General features: G+C 53.2%; 5 protein-coding genes across 5 annotated transcripts; 4 read left to right on the top strand and 1 right to left on the bottom strand.

Annotated features, from left to right (window-relative positions):
• Positions 1 to 6,145: 6,145 nt before the first annotated feature.
• KRP23_14612 (Serine/threonine-protein kinase 19-like protein) lies at positions 6,146 to 7,180 on the top strand (the record flags this gene model as incomplete). The annotated part of the gene is made up of 4 exons (XM_067885453.1): positions 6,146 to 6,333; positions 6,392 to 6,431; positions 6,503 to 6,810; positions 6,883 to 7,180. 4 exons carry the CDS (start codon positions 6,146 to 6,148, stop codon positions 7,178 to 7,180), a joined length of 834 nt encoding a protein of 277 aa, XP_067737121.1.
• Positions 7,181 to 7,476: 296 nt separating this feature from the next.
• KRP23_14613 (Glycine cleavage system H protein) lies at positions 7,477 to 8,177 on the top strand (the record flags this gene model as incomplete). The annotated part of the gene is made up of 4 exons (XM_067885455.1): positions 7,477 to 7,718; positions 7,795 to 7,879; positions 7,959 to 8,027; positions 8,100 to 8,177. The coding sequence occupies 4 exons, from the start codon at positions 7,477 to 7,479 to the stop codon at positions 8,175 to 8,177; spliced, it is 474 nt and encodes a 157-aa protein (XP_067737122.1).
• A 294-nt stretch (positions 8,178 to 8,471) lies between these two features.
• On the top strand, positions 8,472 to 13,580 carry KRP23_14614 (Kinesin-like protein KIF15; the record flags this gene model as incomplete). Its single annotated transcript, XM_067885456.1, has 2 exons — positions 8,472 to 9,008; positions 9,969 to 13,580. The coding sequence occupies 2 exons, from the start codon at positions 8,472 to 8,474 to the stop codon at positions 13,578 to 13,580; spliced, it is 4,149 nt and encodes a 1,382-aa protein (XP_067737123.1).
• Positions 13,581 to 13,702: 122 nt separating this feature from the next.
• Positions 13,703 to 14,790, top strand: KRP23_14615 (Acyl-CoA-binding domain-containing protein 6; the record flags this gene model as incomplete). Its single annotated transcript, XM_067885457.1, has 3 exons — positions 13,703 to 14,368; positions 14,438 to 14,536; positions 14,590 to 14,790. 3 exons carry the CDS (start codon positions 13,703 to 13,705, stop codon positions 14,788 to 14,790), a joined length of 966 nt encoding a protein of 321 aa, XP_067737124.1.
• A 75-nt stretch (positions 14,791 to 14,865) lies between these two features.
• KRP23_14616 (Nuclear transcription factor Y subunit B) lies at positions 14,866 to 15,237 on the bottom strand (the record flags this gene model as incomplete). The annotated part of the gene is made up of 1 exon (XM_067885458.1): positions 14,866 to 15,237. One exon carries the CDS (start codon positions 15,235 to 15,237, stop codon positions 14,866 to 14,868), a length of 372 nt encoding a protein of 123 aa, XP_067737125.1.
• Between the last annotated feature and the right edge of the window lie 3,757 nt (positions 15,238 to 18,994).

Here is an 18,994-nt window from a genome sequence, read left to right on the forward strand (position 1 = left end):
GGTGGCATGAAGATCATCGCGTAGGCGTTCCAGAAGATCACCGGATACCCGCAACTCGTGGTTGGCGTGTTCCAAAGCGAGTTCGGCCTCATGACGCTCCTCCTGAGCAGTCTCAGCCTCGTCGCCAGCCAGCCGCATCTCGCGAGTCAGACGATCGCAATCTCCGCGATACCCATCTCGCTGACGGGAAACGTGGCGAAGTTCACGCTCGAGATCAGACACTATGGCGGCCTGCCGATCCGCTCTCTGACGAAATTGCAGAATCGGATCTGGCTGGTCACCACCCGGATCGGATCGTGACTGCAGATGAACGACTTCGTCTTGGAGGCGAGCAATCTCCTCCTGCTGACGATCGCACACTCGCTCACAGGCCCGCAGATCCTGAGTGGAACGTACGAGGGTTCGCTGTGCATGCTCCTCCCCACGGAGGGCGGTGTCTCGAGCTTCCCTTGCGATGCGAAGCTGAGATGATAGTAACGCCGCCCGCTCGGAGAGATCGTGTACCTGGCGGCGCAGCTGATCCGGGGTGGCGGCGACAGGCGATGTTGGCGGTGATTGATCTGACGGGGGCGATGGTGCCCGATGCCCGCCGGGATCCTGGCCACCCATGGAGCGGCCTGAGGCTGATCCAGAAGCAGACATGTGGCGGAAGTGTCGAGGAAGACGGGAGTACACGAAGGCGTGCCCGCAGTGATGCCGTTGTGCGGCAACAACTACGCGCAGGAGGCGGTTGTGGTGAAGTGCCTTCCGGAAAGTGCGATCGGAAATGAAATGCAGAAGTCACAGTCCCGAGACAATGACAGTTGGACAGATCCGGACTAAGATGGCGATGCCGCCAAGAAAAGGACCAGAAAGGACGAGGCGAGTGATGGGCCCCGCCATAGGTGCTAGATCCGGCGAAGTACCCAGGTGCACAGCTGTACCAAGGTCGGGATCAAGATTTAAGTGTACTCGAGGTACACCGCGGGTCGTGGAAGAATCGTTAAGGAAAGCGATGCCAAGTCAAAGAGGGTGATGTGCAGATTGAGGAAGTGACGGCGCACCCAGATCAAGCATCGCCGATAGGAGGAAGCCTTGGGAACCGAAGCTGGCCAGATCAGGATCTGGCCCCACAGTAAAGTTCGCCCGGATCACGATCTGTTTCGACACCAAGGCAGAAGCGGATCCCGGATCTTGATCTCAGGTTCCATCCAGATCACGATCTGGCCCGGTACTAAGGCTGAGGCGGATCCCGGATCTTGATCTCGGATCCCGCCTAATAGTGGAGCATGGGATGGTGAGGTGTCGCAATCAGGTGATTACATCAAGGTACCCCGTACAGAGGACGACGGAAAGGATGGGGAGATGGTAGAAAAGACGCATAGTCGGTCGTGCACCGTGGATGAGTGGATGCAGGATAGGATCAAGGATGTGATAGGACTTAACCATAAATCAGAATCGAATTTGCCCTGAACTACAAGAGTGCTTCGCCTCCGCCAAGAAACGGGAACTACATTGGCCCTACAAGGTGTTGGCAAGACAAGGAGTAGCTGATCTAGTGGTTGTGTAAGTCTGGATAATATATTGGCCAGATCTTACCTACTCTAGTGATCTATTATCAAGTGCAGATCCCAGATCCGACGGAGTTATTACTTGGCCCGAAGATCTCTCGATTTCTCAAACCCCCAGAGCCCCCGCTATAGGAAGCGGCAAGTAACGCAAAGGAAGGAGACATCCACACCCCAAAGGCAACCCCCGGCCCCGGATCAAGTCCAGGCCGCCAGATCAGAGCTTGATTGAATCGCTCTGGATCTGGATCCATAACCGGCAGCAGAGCGAAGACTTCCGCGCTGCTCCACCCCATCCCCGCGTCCCGCCAGGACGGTCAAGAAACACATAACCACATCTCTTCGGAGCGCCGAGAGAGCAGATCCAGCCCACCAACGGGTACACAAGGTGAGAAGTTCAGCAGATCACGGATCATCGGGGGACCCCCTCCGTTAGTTGGTGTCTGGGCGCAGTTGGGAAGCCGGATCCAGTCTTAACCAGATTTTGACGGATCCCGCTACACCACACTTGCTATGGCATATCACACTCCGCTTCCCTGTCCAGCCCAGTCATGGTAGACGTCACCACGAGTGTGTAGTGTGTGCTAGGGCTGTACCGAGGTGGAAAGAGCGCGTCGAAAAGGATCGGGTGCGAAAAAGGAAGTCTCCGACGGGACTCGAACCCGCAATCTCCCGCTTCGTAGGCGGATGCCTTATCCATTGGGCCACGGGGACGCTTCGAACACCACACCTCCCGCATAGTAACAACTTTAGACATATTCACCCTGCCATGCACACAACCACAACATCACCATTCGGACCATGCCAACACGCGCACACGCACACACGCACGTCTGCACATGTCGTGCCAGACGTTCAGGCACGTCTGCGCCACCTGCCACCGCCTTGGAACCAGGCCACAACGACCTAACGTGTCCGCCCGGAAAGCGAGTCGTTGACGGCGGCAGGCTGGCTGATTGGCTGCTCACTTGCGCTCAGGGACGACGAAGGCTGAGGGCGAGGTGAAGAGCAGTGGACATGCGTGGAACGTCACCACGGACGGTCGCTATGTTCCCATATCGTTGGGCCACTATACCCCAGGCAGCCGAGACGGCACCGGCGACAGACGGCTAGGATCCGACGGCTAGGATTCGACGGCAACATCCAACGGAGCTTGTGGACAGCATGAGACGGCTCTCACGTGTGCTTGAAGCGCATGCTGAGCACGCTAGTATCATATGATGACGTCGCCAGGCACGTCGGCGTCACTTGCTATGGCATATCACACTCCGCTTCCCTGTCCAGCCCAGTCATGGTAGACGTCACCACGAGTGTGTAGTGTGTGCTAGGGCTGTACCGAGGTGGAAAGAGCGCGTCGAAAAGGATCGGGTGCGAAAAAGGAAGTCTCCGACGGGACTCGAACCCGCAATCTCCCGCTTCGTAGGCGGATGCCTTATCCATTGGGCCACGGGGACGCTTCGAACACCACACCTCCCGCATAGTAACAACTTTAGACATATTCACCCTGCCACGAGGCCTCAAACGGGCGCAATCACTCAAATGTGGCTGCCAAAAATTCCACCAAATTGTGCTTTAATAATGGCTCAGTTGCGGAAACAGAAGAAGAACTGAGCCAAAATGATTAAGTATGGATTGGCGAGTGAAGCCCCAGCCTCAAAATCGGCGTTTTTACAGAGATTTTAAGCGAAATTATTTTTGACAGTGATTGGATAGCGAGTCAGACGTAGGTACAACCTCAAAAACGAGGTTATTTGTTAACCACTAGCCTGGAACTGCCGTTAGCCCTACCGCTTCATATTCCACGCCATCCCCACTTTTCTTCTTCTTGTCTGGAACAAGTACCCGCCCCATACTCTACCGACGTATTCACCAGAGGCTCTTGCCGTGCCTAGACTTCATGTTTGTTTGTATGCCTATGGGCTTCTGCCTCAGCTATCTGTGCGAGGTATGCTACTTAAAAGCGTACTCTGTGACGAGACTAACCTTGCTGCTCTGAATAGAGGCTAAGTTTGGTGTTCTGATCAGTGCTATCAATTCGTATCTTGCAGCATAGTATTGTCTAAGCCTATAGTACACCCTGTGTTAGCTCTTATTGCCTCACCTTTCCGTTTTGTTGAGTGAGTTGTCCTCCACTACTTCATACTCAATGTAGGTCTTGCGGACGAGCGCACGGCGTTCCCTCTCGAATTTAGCGATGGACATCTGCCCCACGTGCTCGCGCGGTCCCCACGTCGGCTCCCAGTCCACACGATAGTACGTCTTGCGACCAAGAACCTTGCGGACGGAGTGCAGTACCTCAGCTGTTTGATTTTCGTCAGTGCTCCACTTGACTTCACCGTCCGAAGCAGCATCGGCGTTGGCAGCAGGGCTCGGGGCAGCGACCCACTGGTGAATGTCTTCAAGCTCGATGCGACACTTGCTTCTCTCCGCAAGTGATGCAAAGATGACTTGGATAACTTTTGTGATATGGCTAACTGAAGCGACGGTCGTGTTCATGGTAAGTCACAGGTGTCGAATGGCCTTGTCGCTAACTCTAAACTTGTACGTCTTGAGCACAGCAATACAGAGTTCCCTGAACTCTTTCGCAGAGCTGATAGGGTTCTTCGTGGGCCTTGGCGCTGCCATGAAGATGGGGCTGTTGTGCTGGGGTGTGAATTGCAGAATGAACGATCGGAAGTCGGTCCAAATGAGTTTGGAAAGCAATGACTGGTTATGAATGGAAGGTGATGTATATTTATCTTAAGACATATCTTCTAAAGCGATCTCTTTGAACGCAAAGTGCATGCCGAATTTGTCAATCACAGCTCCTAGACCGAGTGGAGTGCTTTCACGCAGCATGCACGCCTCCCGGTACTCCCATCTAACGTCTTCGTCGCTGAGGAACTTGAGAAACGAGCGCGATGCGCTCTTGCGAGCTCGCTTCGTGTTTGCAGGTGCTGTTGGTGGGTGTGATGTCACACGCTTGCGTGTGGGTTGCACACCTGCAGATCCCGGATGGTGCGCTCCAAGAATGCATATGTTGCATGTCAAGTTGCGTGTGGGGGTGCCTTTAGGATCCCATGCGGTGCATTTGGGTGCGTGTGAGACACGCACAAATAGAGTGTCTTGTTGGTCTTGTGGCTGGCGTTCCGTAGCCCAAGTGGTTAACGGGGTTGTGTGTAAGCCAACTGGCGCGGGTTCAAATCCCACCATATCAAGGATCGCATAGCATGCTTTTTGTAGCATGTGGGATGCGCATTGGGATGGGTATTTTTATGGTGCCATAGGGCTTGCAGGACAGACAGGTAGAAAGTAGAGCAGACCAAGTTAACTCAATCAAGCTCACTCACTTTTGGTTTTTCAATCTCGGCCCGAAGCCGCCTTCTTCCTACCAACCTCCGCACGCGTAGATAGCCAACTTCCTTGTGGTGCTACGTCGTTCAGACTCTGTAGGATAGCGATATGAGCGCTAGAGGGGGAAAAGATGAACTGAGTATATTTGCACCGCGCCCACGGCGCCACCGGCGCGTCCGTTACCTAGGCTCCCTATGAAGACGGATGAACCCCAGGAGTCGGTCCGGACCGCTCGTAACACCCTGAACCGCGGGCGTGTTCCAACAGACTCATCGTGGGGTCGGAGATGTCGGAGCTTGGGGGTTATTCAGGAAATATGCGGATGACTGTAGAGGCATATCAACAACTTTGCTGGTATTGTGACCGGTGGCTGCTTTGTCCATCCAAAATGTCGTTTTAATTAGACCTTAAGGGCAAGGGGTGCGATAATCCAACGTCTAATTCGGGGTAGTCACGCATTAATAAGGACATTTAAGCAGTGCGGTAGGGATGTGAGCCCCAACCGGTCGCCAGTCGTTGTTCAAAATGCCCTAAGTGTACTCGGCAGATTTTCGCTGGAGAGCAATAACGCTACACTAAGCTTATTTGCCACCAGCTGTGCCTGCTTTGCGTGTTGGCTTGACTTCCTGTAGAGTTTCTTGTCGGGCCGAGTCGTCTTCGTAGAGTAGCTATTCAGAGCCGAGATCACCTTCGCCTCAGCTATTGACTAGACCTTCTCAAAGCTAACATGCTCCTCGTCAATCCTAGTTCTGCTAGTCTGTCAAAACTCCCAATCCTTACTTCGACTCTCTGCGTTTATACATGTTGTGGATTCTCCGAATGCCCAGCCAAGTATGGGCATTCTGAGGGAGTTACTTATAAATCGGCTGGAGGGGACGCTGATAAAACAGACTTCAAATCTAAGAATTAACATCTAACATTAAGTTGAACCCCGTTTATATATAGCAAGTCGGGGGTTGCGTTTCTTAATAGCGCTGTAAATCGGTTGATTTGCAAATATATAGGACATACTGCATGGCTTTCACAATACCCCCGACCGGATATGTCAGAGCTGTCGATAGACAAACTTGCCCAATCAAATATCTTTCTGGTTGGCCAAAATGCTGTGTCTTTCGTTCTTTTATTGGTTGCAAATTGTGCTCTTCTACATATCTCAGTCCTATTGGCCAATATTAGCAATATTCAATACAAGTATAGTTGGAGAATTGACGATATTCATTATACAACTTTTACGTTGTGCTGGAAGTAAATTTCGCCACAGCTTTATGCGGCGCGGCGCCGGCAAACGCAAGCGTGCACCCGCCGCCGTGGTGGCAGAAGAAGATGACGATGAATGGGACACTTCCGCGGATCTCGTCGATGACACCATGTCTTCCATCCAGCTGCTGTTGAACCGCAACACCGACGGGTTTGCAGCCATCGGACTGCCTCCATTGGTAGCCTGGCATCAGCTGTAAGTGTGAACTCATCGAGTACGCTGCTTCATATTAAACTCGTATTCATGCATTCAGATACGCCATTCTACCTAACCGTACTTTTGTCGACCAGAACGTAATGCGTCTCCTTCTGCTGGTTGTAATCAGCTCTTGCAGCCGCCTGACCTTCTATTGCTACTGTGGCAGGTGCACCGACTGCGAGATAAAGGCAAACTGGTGACATTCAAGATCCCTTCAGGGCCAGATGACATCGCAATTCTGCGCTCAGAGGACTACATTGCAGAGGTGGAGAAGTACCAAAGCGTTTTTCGAGCCCAGCTGATTCAGCATCCAGGAGATAAAACCATCTCCTCCAAGTTAGAAGCCCTCTCTACTTTTGGCCGATTGCTACCACAACTTACTTCTCTACCAACTGCTCCATTGAAAGTGTTGGTATCGAAGATGAGTGCGAGCGGGGGCTCAAAGGACGAGCAGCAGATGCGAGATATGGTGGTGTACGTCCCAGCGACGATTGATTGTCACAGAGCATCGACTGAAATGTAGACTTGACTTGATGGTTCATGTAGGCGGATCCAGCGCCTCGGATTTTTACTGCCGACGACTCGGCTGGATGACGAGGCGTACTCTTTTTCCATTCCTGGGGTGGGCAAGCTCATTTCTGCGATCAAGAAGACGCGAACACAGATTTTGACCACGCTAAAGCGCACGAAGTACAAGGAAATGCACGGACAGCAATTGAAGAAAGCAAAGCTCAAGCACTCGACATTCCAGCTTGAGTTTCATCTGGCTGATATGGAAGGCTGCGGCTTGATCCGCCGCACCAAGGTCACGTCGGGAGTTTTGGTAGCCCTTGCCGAGAAGTAGCGTGTATTCATTTTCAATCCGTTATTTCCATCGATGGCCCAAGAAGACATGCCAGTTAGAGCACCACCACCAAGCTGGAATACCTCAATATCAATAAGCCAACCACAAGAACTTGGTGGTGCAGCAAAGCACTTCAACTATCCCGCCTGTTTCCAAGAACATGCTGCCCTCTGTATATGTATAGTGTATCCAAGTTGACATAGATTTGTGTGGTGTACACAGCGATATGAGCCAACTAATCCGACTTCACTCGACATTTCGAAGGCAACCGAAGCGCGCTCCCCTCTTCCTGCATCATGGCTCTCCGCGTCCTCTCCCAGACTCTGGGCGCTCGTGCTCTCCAGTCGTCCACCCCCGCGGCTTGGCGTGCGGCCTCACAGCGCCTCGCCTTCTTCTCGACCAAGTACACGCCGCAGCACGAGTACGTGACGCTCAACGGCAAGGAGGGCACCATCGGAATCACCGACTTTGCCCAGAACTCGCTGGGCGACGTCGTGTACGTGGACCTGCCGTCGGTGGGCGACAAGTTCCAGAAGGGGTACGTCCATCTGCAATAGGCTCCTGTGTCTGCAGCATCCTAATGAGACTCTTTTTTTGTTGTTTTGCAACTGAAGCGACCCGTTCGGCGCCGTGGAGTCCGTCAAGGCCGCCAGCGACGTGTACACGCCCGCTGCCGGCACGGTCACGGCTGTGAACGAGGTAGGCAGCAGTTGCAACTGCTGTAGTTGATGCTAGAGGGATGTGTTGCTAACTAACTGTTGTCTTCATGGTTGTGCAGGACCTGGCGGAGAGCCCGAACCTCGTGAACGACGAGGCCATGACGGGAGGCTGGTTCATTAAGCTGGAGGTGCGTTGCTACTGCAGTTGCTGACCAATGGGAGCTGCTGCTTACTGTGTGTATTGTGCCTTATTGACGCAGCTGGACGACGTGTCGGAGCTGGACGAGCTGCTGGACGAGGCCGCCTACAAGGAGCACTGCGAGAACGAGGAGCACTAAACCGCCAGCTGATCTCCAGCAGCCCCATAATAGCTGCTGCAAATTCGCATCCTTAAAATCTCAGACCCTCCTTTCCTCGTGGCATGTCCGCCGTTCCTCCAGTCATCCCTCCCTTGATTACAGTGCAACCATGCTCCTGTTGATGGGATGCCAATGCCAAATAGGGCGTAGCCATTTGCCATCGGGACGCGTCACATCAGAGCGTCATTTTTTTTGTTTTCCCGCCTCGTCTCTACCCCGGAAATTCAAATTTGAGTCTCTGCGCGCCCAAGCAAAAAAGACTTTTCGGGCAAAATGGACGAGGACGCCAACGTCAAAGTCTTCTGCCGTGTGCGGCCGCCCAACGAGCGCGAGCGCGGCGTCGAGGCCAGCGCGCTAGGAGGATCCGCAGGCTTCTTTGCGCGCTCTGCCAACTCTGCCGCGCTGGCCAAGAAGTGCGTGAGCGTGCCGGCCTCTGGACAGTCGCTCTTCCTGCACAGCAAACACGGACCCACGCGGACCTTCACGTTCGATCGCGTCTTCGGCGAGGGCGCCACGCAGAACGATGTGTTCGACGTGGTGGGTGCCCCCATCACGCAGGCCTGTCTGGAGGGCTACAACGGCACCATTTTCGCCTACGGACAGACGGGCTCGGGCAAGACGTTCACCATGCAGGGCCCCGACGACGTCATCGACACGGAGACGCGCGGCCTGACGCAGGACCAACTCGCTCTGCGCGGCCTCGTGCCGCGTGTGTTCGACTATTTGTTCCACAATGTGGTGGCCCAGGAGAGCAGGAAGAACGTGCAGCACACGTTCGTGTGCTCGTTCCTCGAGATCTACAACGAACGAGTGTACGATTTACTGGACGGAGGAAGCGCCAAGGACGCGGCGGGGCTGCAGCTCCGAGAGAATGGACGCAAGGGCGTCCACGTGGAAGGACTGATCGAGAGCGTGGTGACCAACTCTAAGAAAGCGGCCGAGCTGATGACCGTCGGCGCGCAGAACCGACGAGTCGGGCAGACATCGATGAACAGAGAGAGTAGTCGCTCACACAGTGTCTTTATCCTGCAATTGCAGTCCAAGGAGATGTCGGCGGAAGGCACGAAGATCCGCACGTCGAGATTCAATTTGGTGGATTTGGCAGGTTCCGAGCGCCAACGGAGTACAGACGCAGCAGGGGGCCGGCTGAAGGAGGCTGGTAGTATTAACAAATCGCTGTCGGCTCTGGGGAATGTCATCATGGGGCTGTCGGAGCAGTCTGTGGGCAAGCACCGCCACGTGCACTACCGCGACTCCAAATTGACCTTCCTCCTGAAGGATTCATTGGGCGGAAACTCTAAGACGTTCATGGTCGCGACGATTTCACCAGCCGACGATTCCTCTTTCGAGACGCTCTCTACGCTGAAGTTTGCACAGCGAGCGAAGATGATCCAAAACAGCGCAGTGGTCAATGAAGACTCGGTGGGAAGTGCTCTCTTCTTGCAAGAAGAGCTACAGCGGCTTCGGCGACAGCTGCAACAAGCACATCAAGAAATCGCTCGCAATATCCCAGGATCGAATTTTCTCTTGCAAGGTGGAACGCCATCTGAAGTCTCTTCAAGCCAAGATTCGACTGCTCCCTCGACACAGCCACTGGGACCCCAGTGTGATCCTGCCATCGATACTCGCTTTCGTGAACTGGAGGAATCGTTTGCGACGACCGCCGAGAAGAACGACAGATTGCTACGCTCGTGTGAGTTCCTGCAGCTTCAGAACGGTAATTTTCAGACACTATGTGCAGAATTGAAGAACCATATTGCACATTTGAAGATGATGCTTCGACTGCGAGGAATCACCGGTTCAGGCGTGCACGAATATAAACCCACAGCTGACGCCATTGAGTGGAGGATGAAATACGACGAGGTGGAAGAACGCTTTGCTGAACTTCAGGATGAACTACAGCGCAGTGGGGTTGAGGGGGCCAGCGTGACCGGAAACATTAACAGCGATGTGGAGAATCTTAACATGATGCTCCTAACTCTCACCAAGCAGCTTGCATTCGTGCTGCACGACAAGCACGACTTACAGGACCGCCTGCTTGAAAATCAATCTGGGAAAGATGAAAGCATGGAAGGGCCTACGTCGCAAGAGGTCGTGGATGCTGATTTTTCCGCTCGGCTTGAGGAAGCGCTCAAGCAGCAGGCCAGCGAATACCAAGCCAAGTTGGACTCTGTCGCAGCCCTCCATGCTTGCATGGAAGCGAAAACAGCAGAAGTATCATTGGAGCTTTTGCAGATAAAGGAGCGCGAAGCTTCCTGGTCACTTCAGCAGCATAATGCCGAAAGACAACTTTCAGATTCCAAAGTGGCCCTACAGCGCTCAGAAGAGTCCCATTCTTTGACCCGAGAAATTCTGGTTCAGGAGAAAGTCAGGGTTGAGAAGCTGGAGGTACAGCTAGGACGTGCTAGTGAAGCCGCCCGTCTCGAATTCGAAGCTGCATTAGCTGACGCTGCCACCACGAACCGAGACCTCGAAAGCTCTAAGAAGCTTTTGCAACACCAACTTGCTGCGGTGACCATAGATCTAAAACAGCGTGAGCACCAGGCCCAAGACGCTGAAAAAGCATTTGTCCAACTGAAGGTGGAGATGGCTCATCTTGAAGAATCAAGCCGGAAGACAGCGTCGCAGCTTGGTGAGGCTCAAGGTGAATTGAAGGAAGCTACGCTGCAAGGCGCACACTTGCGAACAGAAATTTCTGATCGTGGCAATGTCATTAACGAGTTGAAGCGCTCTGAAGCCGCGCTGGCTGAGGAAAAACTGATTCTAGAGCAGAAACTTGAGGAATCCAAGAATGCTATCGTGCAGCTGCATGATGATGCCGTTGCCACTGGCCTAAAACATGTTGATGCGATCGAATCATTGACGCAGCAAGCACAAGAGGAAGAGCGTAGGCTCATTGAGGACTTCGAAAAGCAACTACGTGTGAAGGAGGAACATTTTCTGCAGATTCGAGTTGAGTTCGACGATCTCAAAGCTAAGACAGAAGAAGCTGATCGTGTTCACAACACAATGCTTGAAGCGAAGGAAGCATCGTTGGTTGCACTTCAGCGTCAGCTCGGTGATCAAGAGCAGGAGTCCAAGGTAGCGATCGCAGACCTCCAGCAAAAACTGTTCAAGTCTGCTGGCGATCTATCCCAGCTTTCTGAAGCCAAGGATCAAATCGAATCAGAGCGAGCTTCTGCTATGCAAGATATTGAGCGACTTCAGGGCGATATGGAAAAGCTTCAAGATGAGAAGGACGCAATGGCAAGTGAGATTGTGGTTTTGTCGGAGCGTGCTGGGCAGTTGTCAGTCCAGACGAGCGAGATCGAAACCCAAAATGCTGAGCTAGTGAAGAGATGTGAAGAGCAACAAGCCCAGCTGTCCGAATCGGAAGGCACCATCAAGAAGTTCGCCCAAGAAGTAAAGGAACTTCAGCAGCAAGTTGCAACTCAGTCAAACAAAGCCGTAGAGCTTCAAAAGGATCTCTCCTCGGCACAGGAAGATGCTCGCCAAGCTGCTATTGCACAGTCTAAACAACTTGAGGGGCTGGCTACTAGTGCAACGAAGATTGAAGAACTGAAGCAGGAGCTTGCTGGAAACGAGGATTCAATGAATGAGTTGTCTAGCAAGCTTGACAAGGCCGTAAGCGAGGTTCGTGACGCTGAAGATGCTGCTTCTCGTCAGCGGGCGGAGATAAAGATGTACAAGGGGATCCAATCGACCCTGCGCGATGAAGTGCGCAAACTTGAGTTTGATCGTCTGGAGCTAGCTGAATCTCTGAAGACCGAGCAAGAGTCAAAGCCGGATGCGGAACTAAAGTTTGCTGTGGCTCGAGACACATGGATGGACGAGAAGAACAAGCTCATGCAACATTACCAAGAATCGATCTCGGCTGTTGATAAACGTGTTGAGGAGCTGACACTCAACGGGGAAACTTTGTCAGCTCAGAATCGCGAGCTGGAGCAAGAGAATGACAGTCTAAAGGCATCGGTTGTTGAAAAGGATAGAAATCTACGAGAACTGAAGGATCGTGTTGCCGAGCAGGAAGCCAAGATCTGTTCGCTTGAGTCGGGTACCGCTGACTCAGTTGCAACACAAGTCCAGTTGACTGACACCGTCACCGAGCTGCGGAACAGCCTAGGCGATCTTGAACAGCAGTTGGCGGAGCAGCAGAGCACTGCGTCAAATCGGGAGGCGGAGCTGTCTGAGAAGATGACCGCCATTTCGGACAGGGATACCACCATTAACTCGCTGAATGAGCGTTTGCAGAGCGATGAAGCTGCGTGGAATCTGAAGACCCGTGAGTACAAAGCTGAGTTGGAGACTGTCCATGGCCGAGTGCAAGCGTTTGAGCAGTTGGTTGCGGAGAAGACTGCCGTGTTCGCAAAGGCTGAAGAGACATTCTTGACGGAGAAGTGCTCACTCGAGCAGAAGGTAACAGAAGGAGAGGAAATATTGGCGCAACACACGGAGCAACTGATGCAGGAGATCAAGCAGCTCGGCTCCTCCATCGAGGAGAAGGACATGCAGCTCGAGGTTGCGAACAAATCGTTAGTTGAGGTGGAGGAACGTTTGGCACGCTCTGTCGAGGATGACAGCAGCGCCAAGGTGAAAGAACTTCATGCTGCGATGGAAGAGCTCGACGTTAAGTACAAATTGGTTGTGGCTGAGAACGTGAGTCTCAAGAAGAAGACAGTATCTGAGCTGAAGGCGCAGGAAGAGGAGATCAACCGCCGCCGGAGTGAACTTGACGCTGCCGAGGAGCAGATCATATCCGACCGAAAGGTATTGGAAGAGCAGAAAGCAGCAGCCCTTGCAGCTGAGACTGCCCAGAAGGAAGCCAAAGCGAAGTCCGTAGCTCAAGATACCGTTGGACAGCTGAAGCGCAAATTCTTGACAGACAAGGTGAAGATGCAGCGCGAGATCCAGTCGCTAACCAAGAAGCTGGAGATGGTGACGAAAGAGAACGAGAAGCTTGTTGGCCACCACAACAGCCGCCAGAAGATTCAACACCACGTGAAGGTGAAGGAGGAGAACAACCGTCTTCTGGACCAGGTGCGGCAGCTGACGGACGAAAGGTGCAAACTGCAGCGCTCGCTGGAGAAGCTGCGCTCTACACTCAAGGAGAAGGAGAACGTTGGTGTGCATTCGACCAACAATACGCCGTCATCGGTGTCGCCTGCGTCGAGCGCATCCAGCCAGACACAAGTCACCAAGAAGGTCCGGCAATCGAGTCTGGGTAGTGTATCAAACGCAACAGCAGGAACTGCCGCCTCTCAAGCAAGGACAGCAGCCAGGTTAGCAGCGCGAGGCCGACCCATGAGTCGGTCAGCATCCCCAGGGCCGACCAAGAAGCGGGCACGGACACCAAGTTCGGCGGTGCCGGGCTGGCAGAGATAGCTGCAAGTCCCGCTTCATGGTGCACCATCCCAGTATGCGTAACGACTCGAGTGGATGGATTAGATGTAGACAAAGGAGTAATGCAGGTGCAGTTCATTTATTACGACCCGCTGTGAGTATCGATGTCGTCTTTGCTCGATGTCGCGAAGGCGATGAACGCCGAGGCAGCCAGTGCTGCTGCGATGCTGTCGCTTGCTGACGTTGCCAGAGCTGAAAACGCTGTGAATGGTTCGTCCAAGCCCATGACTCTGCTAGACGTGGCCAAGCAGGAGCCACAGCCACCAAAGCAAACACTGCAGCAGTTAGCTCAAGAGATCAACAAGGAAGATCGATCAAGGATTCAGGCGGCACTGGAGTCCACAGCGAAGGGGGTGAAGACGGAGCCTCAGGAACTCCGCTCACAGGCCTTGAAGCAATCAGCGGCGGAAGTGCGGCAGGAAGAGGAACAAGCTGCTCACGTCCTGACTGCTAAGGTTGCGTCGGTGGACAACTCAAAACCAGAGGTGGCAGATCCTGACAGCAACAAGGAAAATGACGACGCCGATGGCTACTCGAGCTTTGAAGGAGACGATGGCAGCACCCCGAAGAAAGACACCACCAAGAAGCAGAATGAACCTGCACAGGACGAGTCACCAGACGAGGAAGAGAGCTACGACCCACCTCCACAGACAACTCCATGTGAATCCAAGGAGAGCAAGGAGTTCCTCCGTGCCGTGTATCGTGCCGACAAGTACCAGGTCCGAGACATGCTTGACGACGGAGTCGTCGACGCCAACATCGCAGACCAGGTAGGAGGCAGCACCGAGTTCTCTTTTCTCTTCAGCTCACCAACATGTTATCCATGTTCCTCTTCGCAGCACGGCTGGAGTGGTCTGCACTGGGCTGCCTCACAGAACCACAGTGACCTCGTGAAACTTCTAGTCCAGAAAGGAACTCAAGTCAACGCCATCGACCAGGTACGTTTCTGCATCTTCGCATTTCCATCCTCTTCCTCACTCCACCACTGCAGATCAACGGCTGGACAGCTCTGCACGTGGCCGTTGTGCGTGAATCCGTCGCGTGCGTCCACATCCTCCTGTCCTCGGGTGCCGACGCTCGCATCAAAGACAAGTACGGCGACACCGTCGTCGAGTGTCTCCAAGCTGCCAGCAGGAACAAGAAAGCCAAAATGTTACAACTTGTCCAGGCAGCTCGCAGCAACACTCGATAGCAACAAAACAGTCCGTCTTCTGTCTCTTTTTCGTGTATTTACTGCGCGTTGCTATCGCCTCATAGCCGCAACGCTCTACGAGGACGCGCCGAAGGAGCCCACGTTGTCCTTCTTGTCGTTCTTCTCCACCTTGACCGACTCGCGGTACTTCTGCAGGTAGAGCTTGAGCGGCTCCACGTAGCTGTCGAAGCCCAGCGTGCTCATAGCCCAGATGATGTCGTCGCCGTTGATGGTCTTGCGCTTCTCCTGTTGGCACTTGTCGCTGGCCTCGCTCGTGATGAACGAGATGAACTCGCTCACGCACTCCTGCACCGTCTCCTTGCCGTCCTTGGCGATCTTGGCCGTGGACGGCAGCGACACCTTCATGATGCGCGAGATGTTGGCCGTCGGCAGGAAACGGTCCTGTTCGCGGATCTCGTCGTCGTTGTGCTCCTCCTTGCTGGCCATGCTCGTCTGCTGGGGTATACGTCCTTCGGCGACTTGTTCTTAGGTTTTGTCAAGCCTTGGACGAACATGCGGGTAGGGGAACAAAAAAAAAGGTGAAAAACGCTTCCACGAAAAAGAGGGAACATGAAAAACGTGATTTTCGTGTTCTCCTCGCTAAAGTGCGAGAACAACGAACATTTTTGCGAGCTTCCCTCCCGATATTCGTTCTCGCGCATTTCGTATTTATGCGGATCTGGCGTGTTCGTATCCTACGCGTTGGATTGGCTGAAAATCGCACGATCTTCCACAGCCGCACTGAAATTTATCGAGCTCACTCGCGAAGATATCCTCTGCCCAAGAAGCGGCCTGCGTTCGCATGTGCTGAGCCTCCGACGCGCTCGAAGTGCAGCCGACAGACTCGTGATCACACCAGGGACCCTGAGCACTGCAAGTCTATGCTCGTGACCACCACACGGACCACGGCACCTTCCAGCACACGGATCAAGTCAAGGACTTCAGGAGAAGGTCAGAGGACTCCGCCTGAAGCAGCAGTACATGGACTAAATCCACCTGTGACCCACACTCGTGGCCACCGCAGGGACTCACTGTGCCTCCAGCCTCAGCTTTAGTCCTCGGACTTCAGGTCAGAGGCTCCGCCGCCAAGCATCGAGCTCACAGCGCAGCCGACAAGACTAGAGACCGCATCGGGGACTTACTTCACACTCGTGACATCTGCAGGGACCCACGACACCTCCAGCCAACGCGTGACGATGACAGAGCCACCTTCTGTGGTCCTCCAAGCAGTGAAAGAGTTCCAGGCCCTTGGACCCTTCGAGTTGGTGCCTCCACGACCAAAGGAGACTTCGTACATATTCAAGTGGGGGGTTCGTGTCAAGTACATCGAGAACGAGAAGGAGGTCTTCGCGTGGGCTTGTTTGGCCGACGAGGCGTGTCGGACGTCAGGAAAAAACCTGTTCAAGCTCTATGCTGGCAAAACGACCATGGCCGTGAAGCACCTCCAGAAGATACACAACGTTGGCTCGCCGAAAACAAAGATAGCGACCGTCAAGAAGCGCAAACACGACCATGATTACAACCACCTGTCATCGTCCGCCCTGTACTCAAACAACCCAACCCGGCTAAACGTGCTGATGACCACTCTCATGATCATCAACCATAACTTGACGTTTCGTATGGTGGAGTACGAAGAGGCAAGACTAATCCAAGCGCTACTCTATAAGGACGAGATGAAGGCCAAGATAACTACAAAGCAGGTGAAGGAATCTATCGTGGAGCTGTATTCTTCAACACGCAAGGAGATCACTAACTACCTCCAAGAGAACCGAGAGGACTACCCGAACTTTACGCTCGTGGCAGATTTTTGGACTTGCAAAACAACGCAAGACAAATTTCTTGGGTTGCGGGTTTACCTGGTGGACAAGGCCTGGGAGTACAAGTCCATTCTCTTGGGAACGAGAAAGTTCAACCCCGCATATGGAGATCGTGATGGCGGCATTGTCAAGCCCTTCAAAGGGTGGTTGAAGCACATGCTCGAGGACTTTGGCTTAGCGACGAGCGATTTCTACGGGGCTACGAGCGACTCGGGGGGTGACGTGAAATCGATGCTGTGCAAAGAACTCAATCTGCACTGGGAGTGGTGCTTCGCACACATGGCCCACGCAGCTACAAAGTCATCATGTGGTGTAAATGGAGCTGCTAGTGCTGCAGCTAACCCGGAGATGGCGGACTTAATCTCACGGATGGTAAGAACAATATTTCAGGTCAAGGTCGTGTCTGTCACTGGGAGCTTATTTGCAGAGCTCTGTAAGTCTAAGACTCAGGGTGCCTCCACGCGACTTGTTGGATATTCTACTTCACGTTTCCTGAGCATGACGCGTTCATTGGAGAGAGTTCTTGAGAAGTGGCCAGCAATAACTGCGTGGTATGAAGAGCGAGCTCGTAAAGCACTTCGTGCCAACCAGCCACCACCAGAGTTCCCGTTGGCTAATCGCCATGACGACTTGGTTCATGTGTTGTCTGTGCTGAAGCAAATCGGTGAGATCAAGCGAACATGTCAAGCAGAGCATCCTGTTCAAGTCGACGTGCTCGTACAGTTGTATATGATGCGTATTCACGACCTCGACCCTGATCAGCCTTTGCCACACTACCTATCAACCGACAAAAATCCTCGTTGGATTCCTGCAAGTGACCTTACACCACTGGCTGCGGATGTACGGAGACTATTGCGGAGAGCATTGGACGAACGCTTCTTCAGCAGATATTACAACGACAAGCAATTCCACAAGTGTCAATTTGTATTTGAAATGCAGTTGAAACTCCACCCTATCTTCAAACGAACGGAGAGGAGCCTCGATCGTGCAGTGATTTTGTCGTGCCGTCAGCATGGCAAAAGCGAAAGGGATGCTGTGACCAGGAAGAATGATGTGAACGCCAAAATCCGCTGCAACTTATTGGACTTACTTAAGGCAGTAAGTGAACCCGCGGACGTCTCTGAATTTGAACCACCTGCACCTGTTGTGCAAGTCAGTCGACTGGAAGCAGAATTTGCGCCGAGATCAAGCCGACCACCAACCTTTAGCCGGCAGGATCGACGCGCAGAAGAGAAACTTGATCGATGGCTGGAAGATCCTGTCGACATTGCACGAAAAGAGGACTACACACCAAATGAATCAGTACTTGAGTTTTGGCAAAGACTTGAGCACCAAGGCGACACCGTATCATACCGAAAGCTGTGAGAGTGCTGTTCTCAATACGAGTATCTTCGTGCCAGATTGAGCGTGATTTTGGTGTAAGCGGGCAGATGGTAACTACACAGCGCACGACATTAGCCGAGCACAACATCGATATGTGCTCATTCCTGAACAGAAACAGCGACTTCGTTGATTTATTGCAGTGTGAGGAGATCCCAAAGGGACAGCATCACTTGCACACACCTACAAGCTTCATCTTCCCCGTCGCTGAAGAAATGGACTATGAGCTGGACGAGATGACAAGCGACCTTCTGGCCGACTTCGCTTCTAGTATGTCACTACCTGACGACTTCGAGGAAACGAAATCGGAATTGTGAATGTAGTAAGAAATTGACAAGATGACTAGTGAGTGAATTCACACACGTATTACGTTATGCTTTCCGTTAAGCATCTCTCGTAGCCACGCTTACCTTGCCCGGCCAGCTGCACTTAGACAACGCTGCCACATTCACGTTCCACTGCTCGACAAGTAGTGTTGGGCTGTCTGCTCCGCTCTCATTTGCACTTGAAGCTGAAGGCCTAACACGAGTACACTTTGCGCCACCTGTTTGTGTGCTCGCGCTCGATGATGTGTGCGGCGTGCAGGAGCTCGAGCGCGTCCTCGAAGTGACTGCAACCGCACAAGGCCGGTAGATGTCGGACGAAGTGGTGGCGAATATCCTTGGTACTCCTAGGTTTTTGACGAAGCACGAGTCCCCGCTACCACTGCCGCGGTTGGCCTCACAACCGCCACCCTGTTCGATATGCACCGCTCGGGTGATGTCGTCAGTGGCGAACTAGCTCCTTGTAGTGTCTGTGGCGATTGATCCTCTGTCTGTGTCGCAGCAATTGACGCCAACGTAATGTGAACTATCGCCACCATGTGTGGCTGATCCCTCTCCAACGCTGCATGCACCTTTGACTCATCATCAAGATTGCTTGGACGGCGACTCTCTCTATTAGGCAGTTGAACAGGAGAGACAGGTCGTGGTGTGTGTCGGTAGGATTTCTCCCATGCCTCTAGCATC

This window comes from Phytophthora ramorum (genome assembly GCF_020800215.1).
Source record: "Phytophthora ramorum isolate Pr-102 chromosome Unknown Phyram_PR-102_s0022, whole genome shotgun sequence".
In the NCBI taxonomy this organism is placed as follows: domain Eukaryota; phylum Oomycota; class Peronosporomycetes; order Peronosporales; family Peronosporaceae; genus Phytophthora; species Phytophthora ramorum.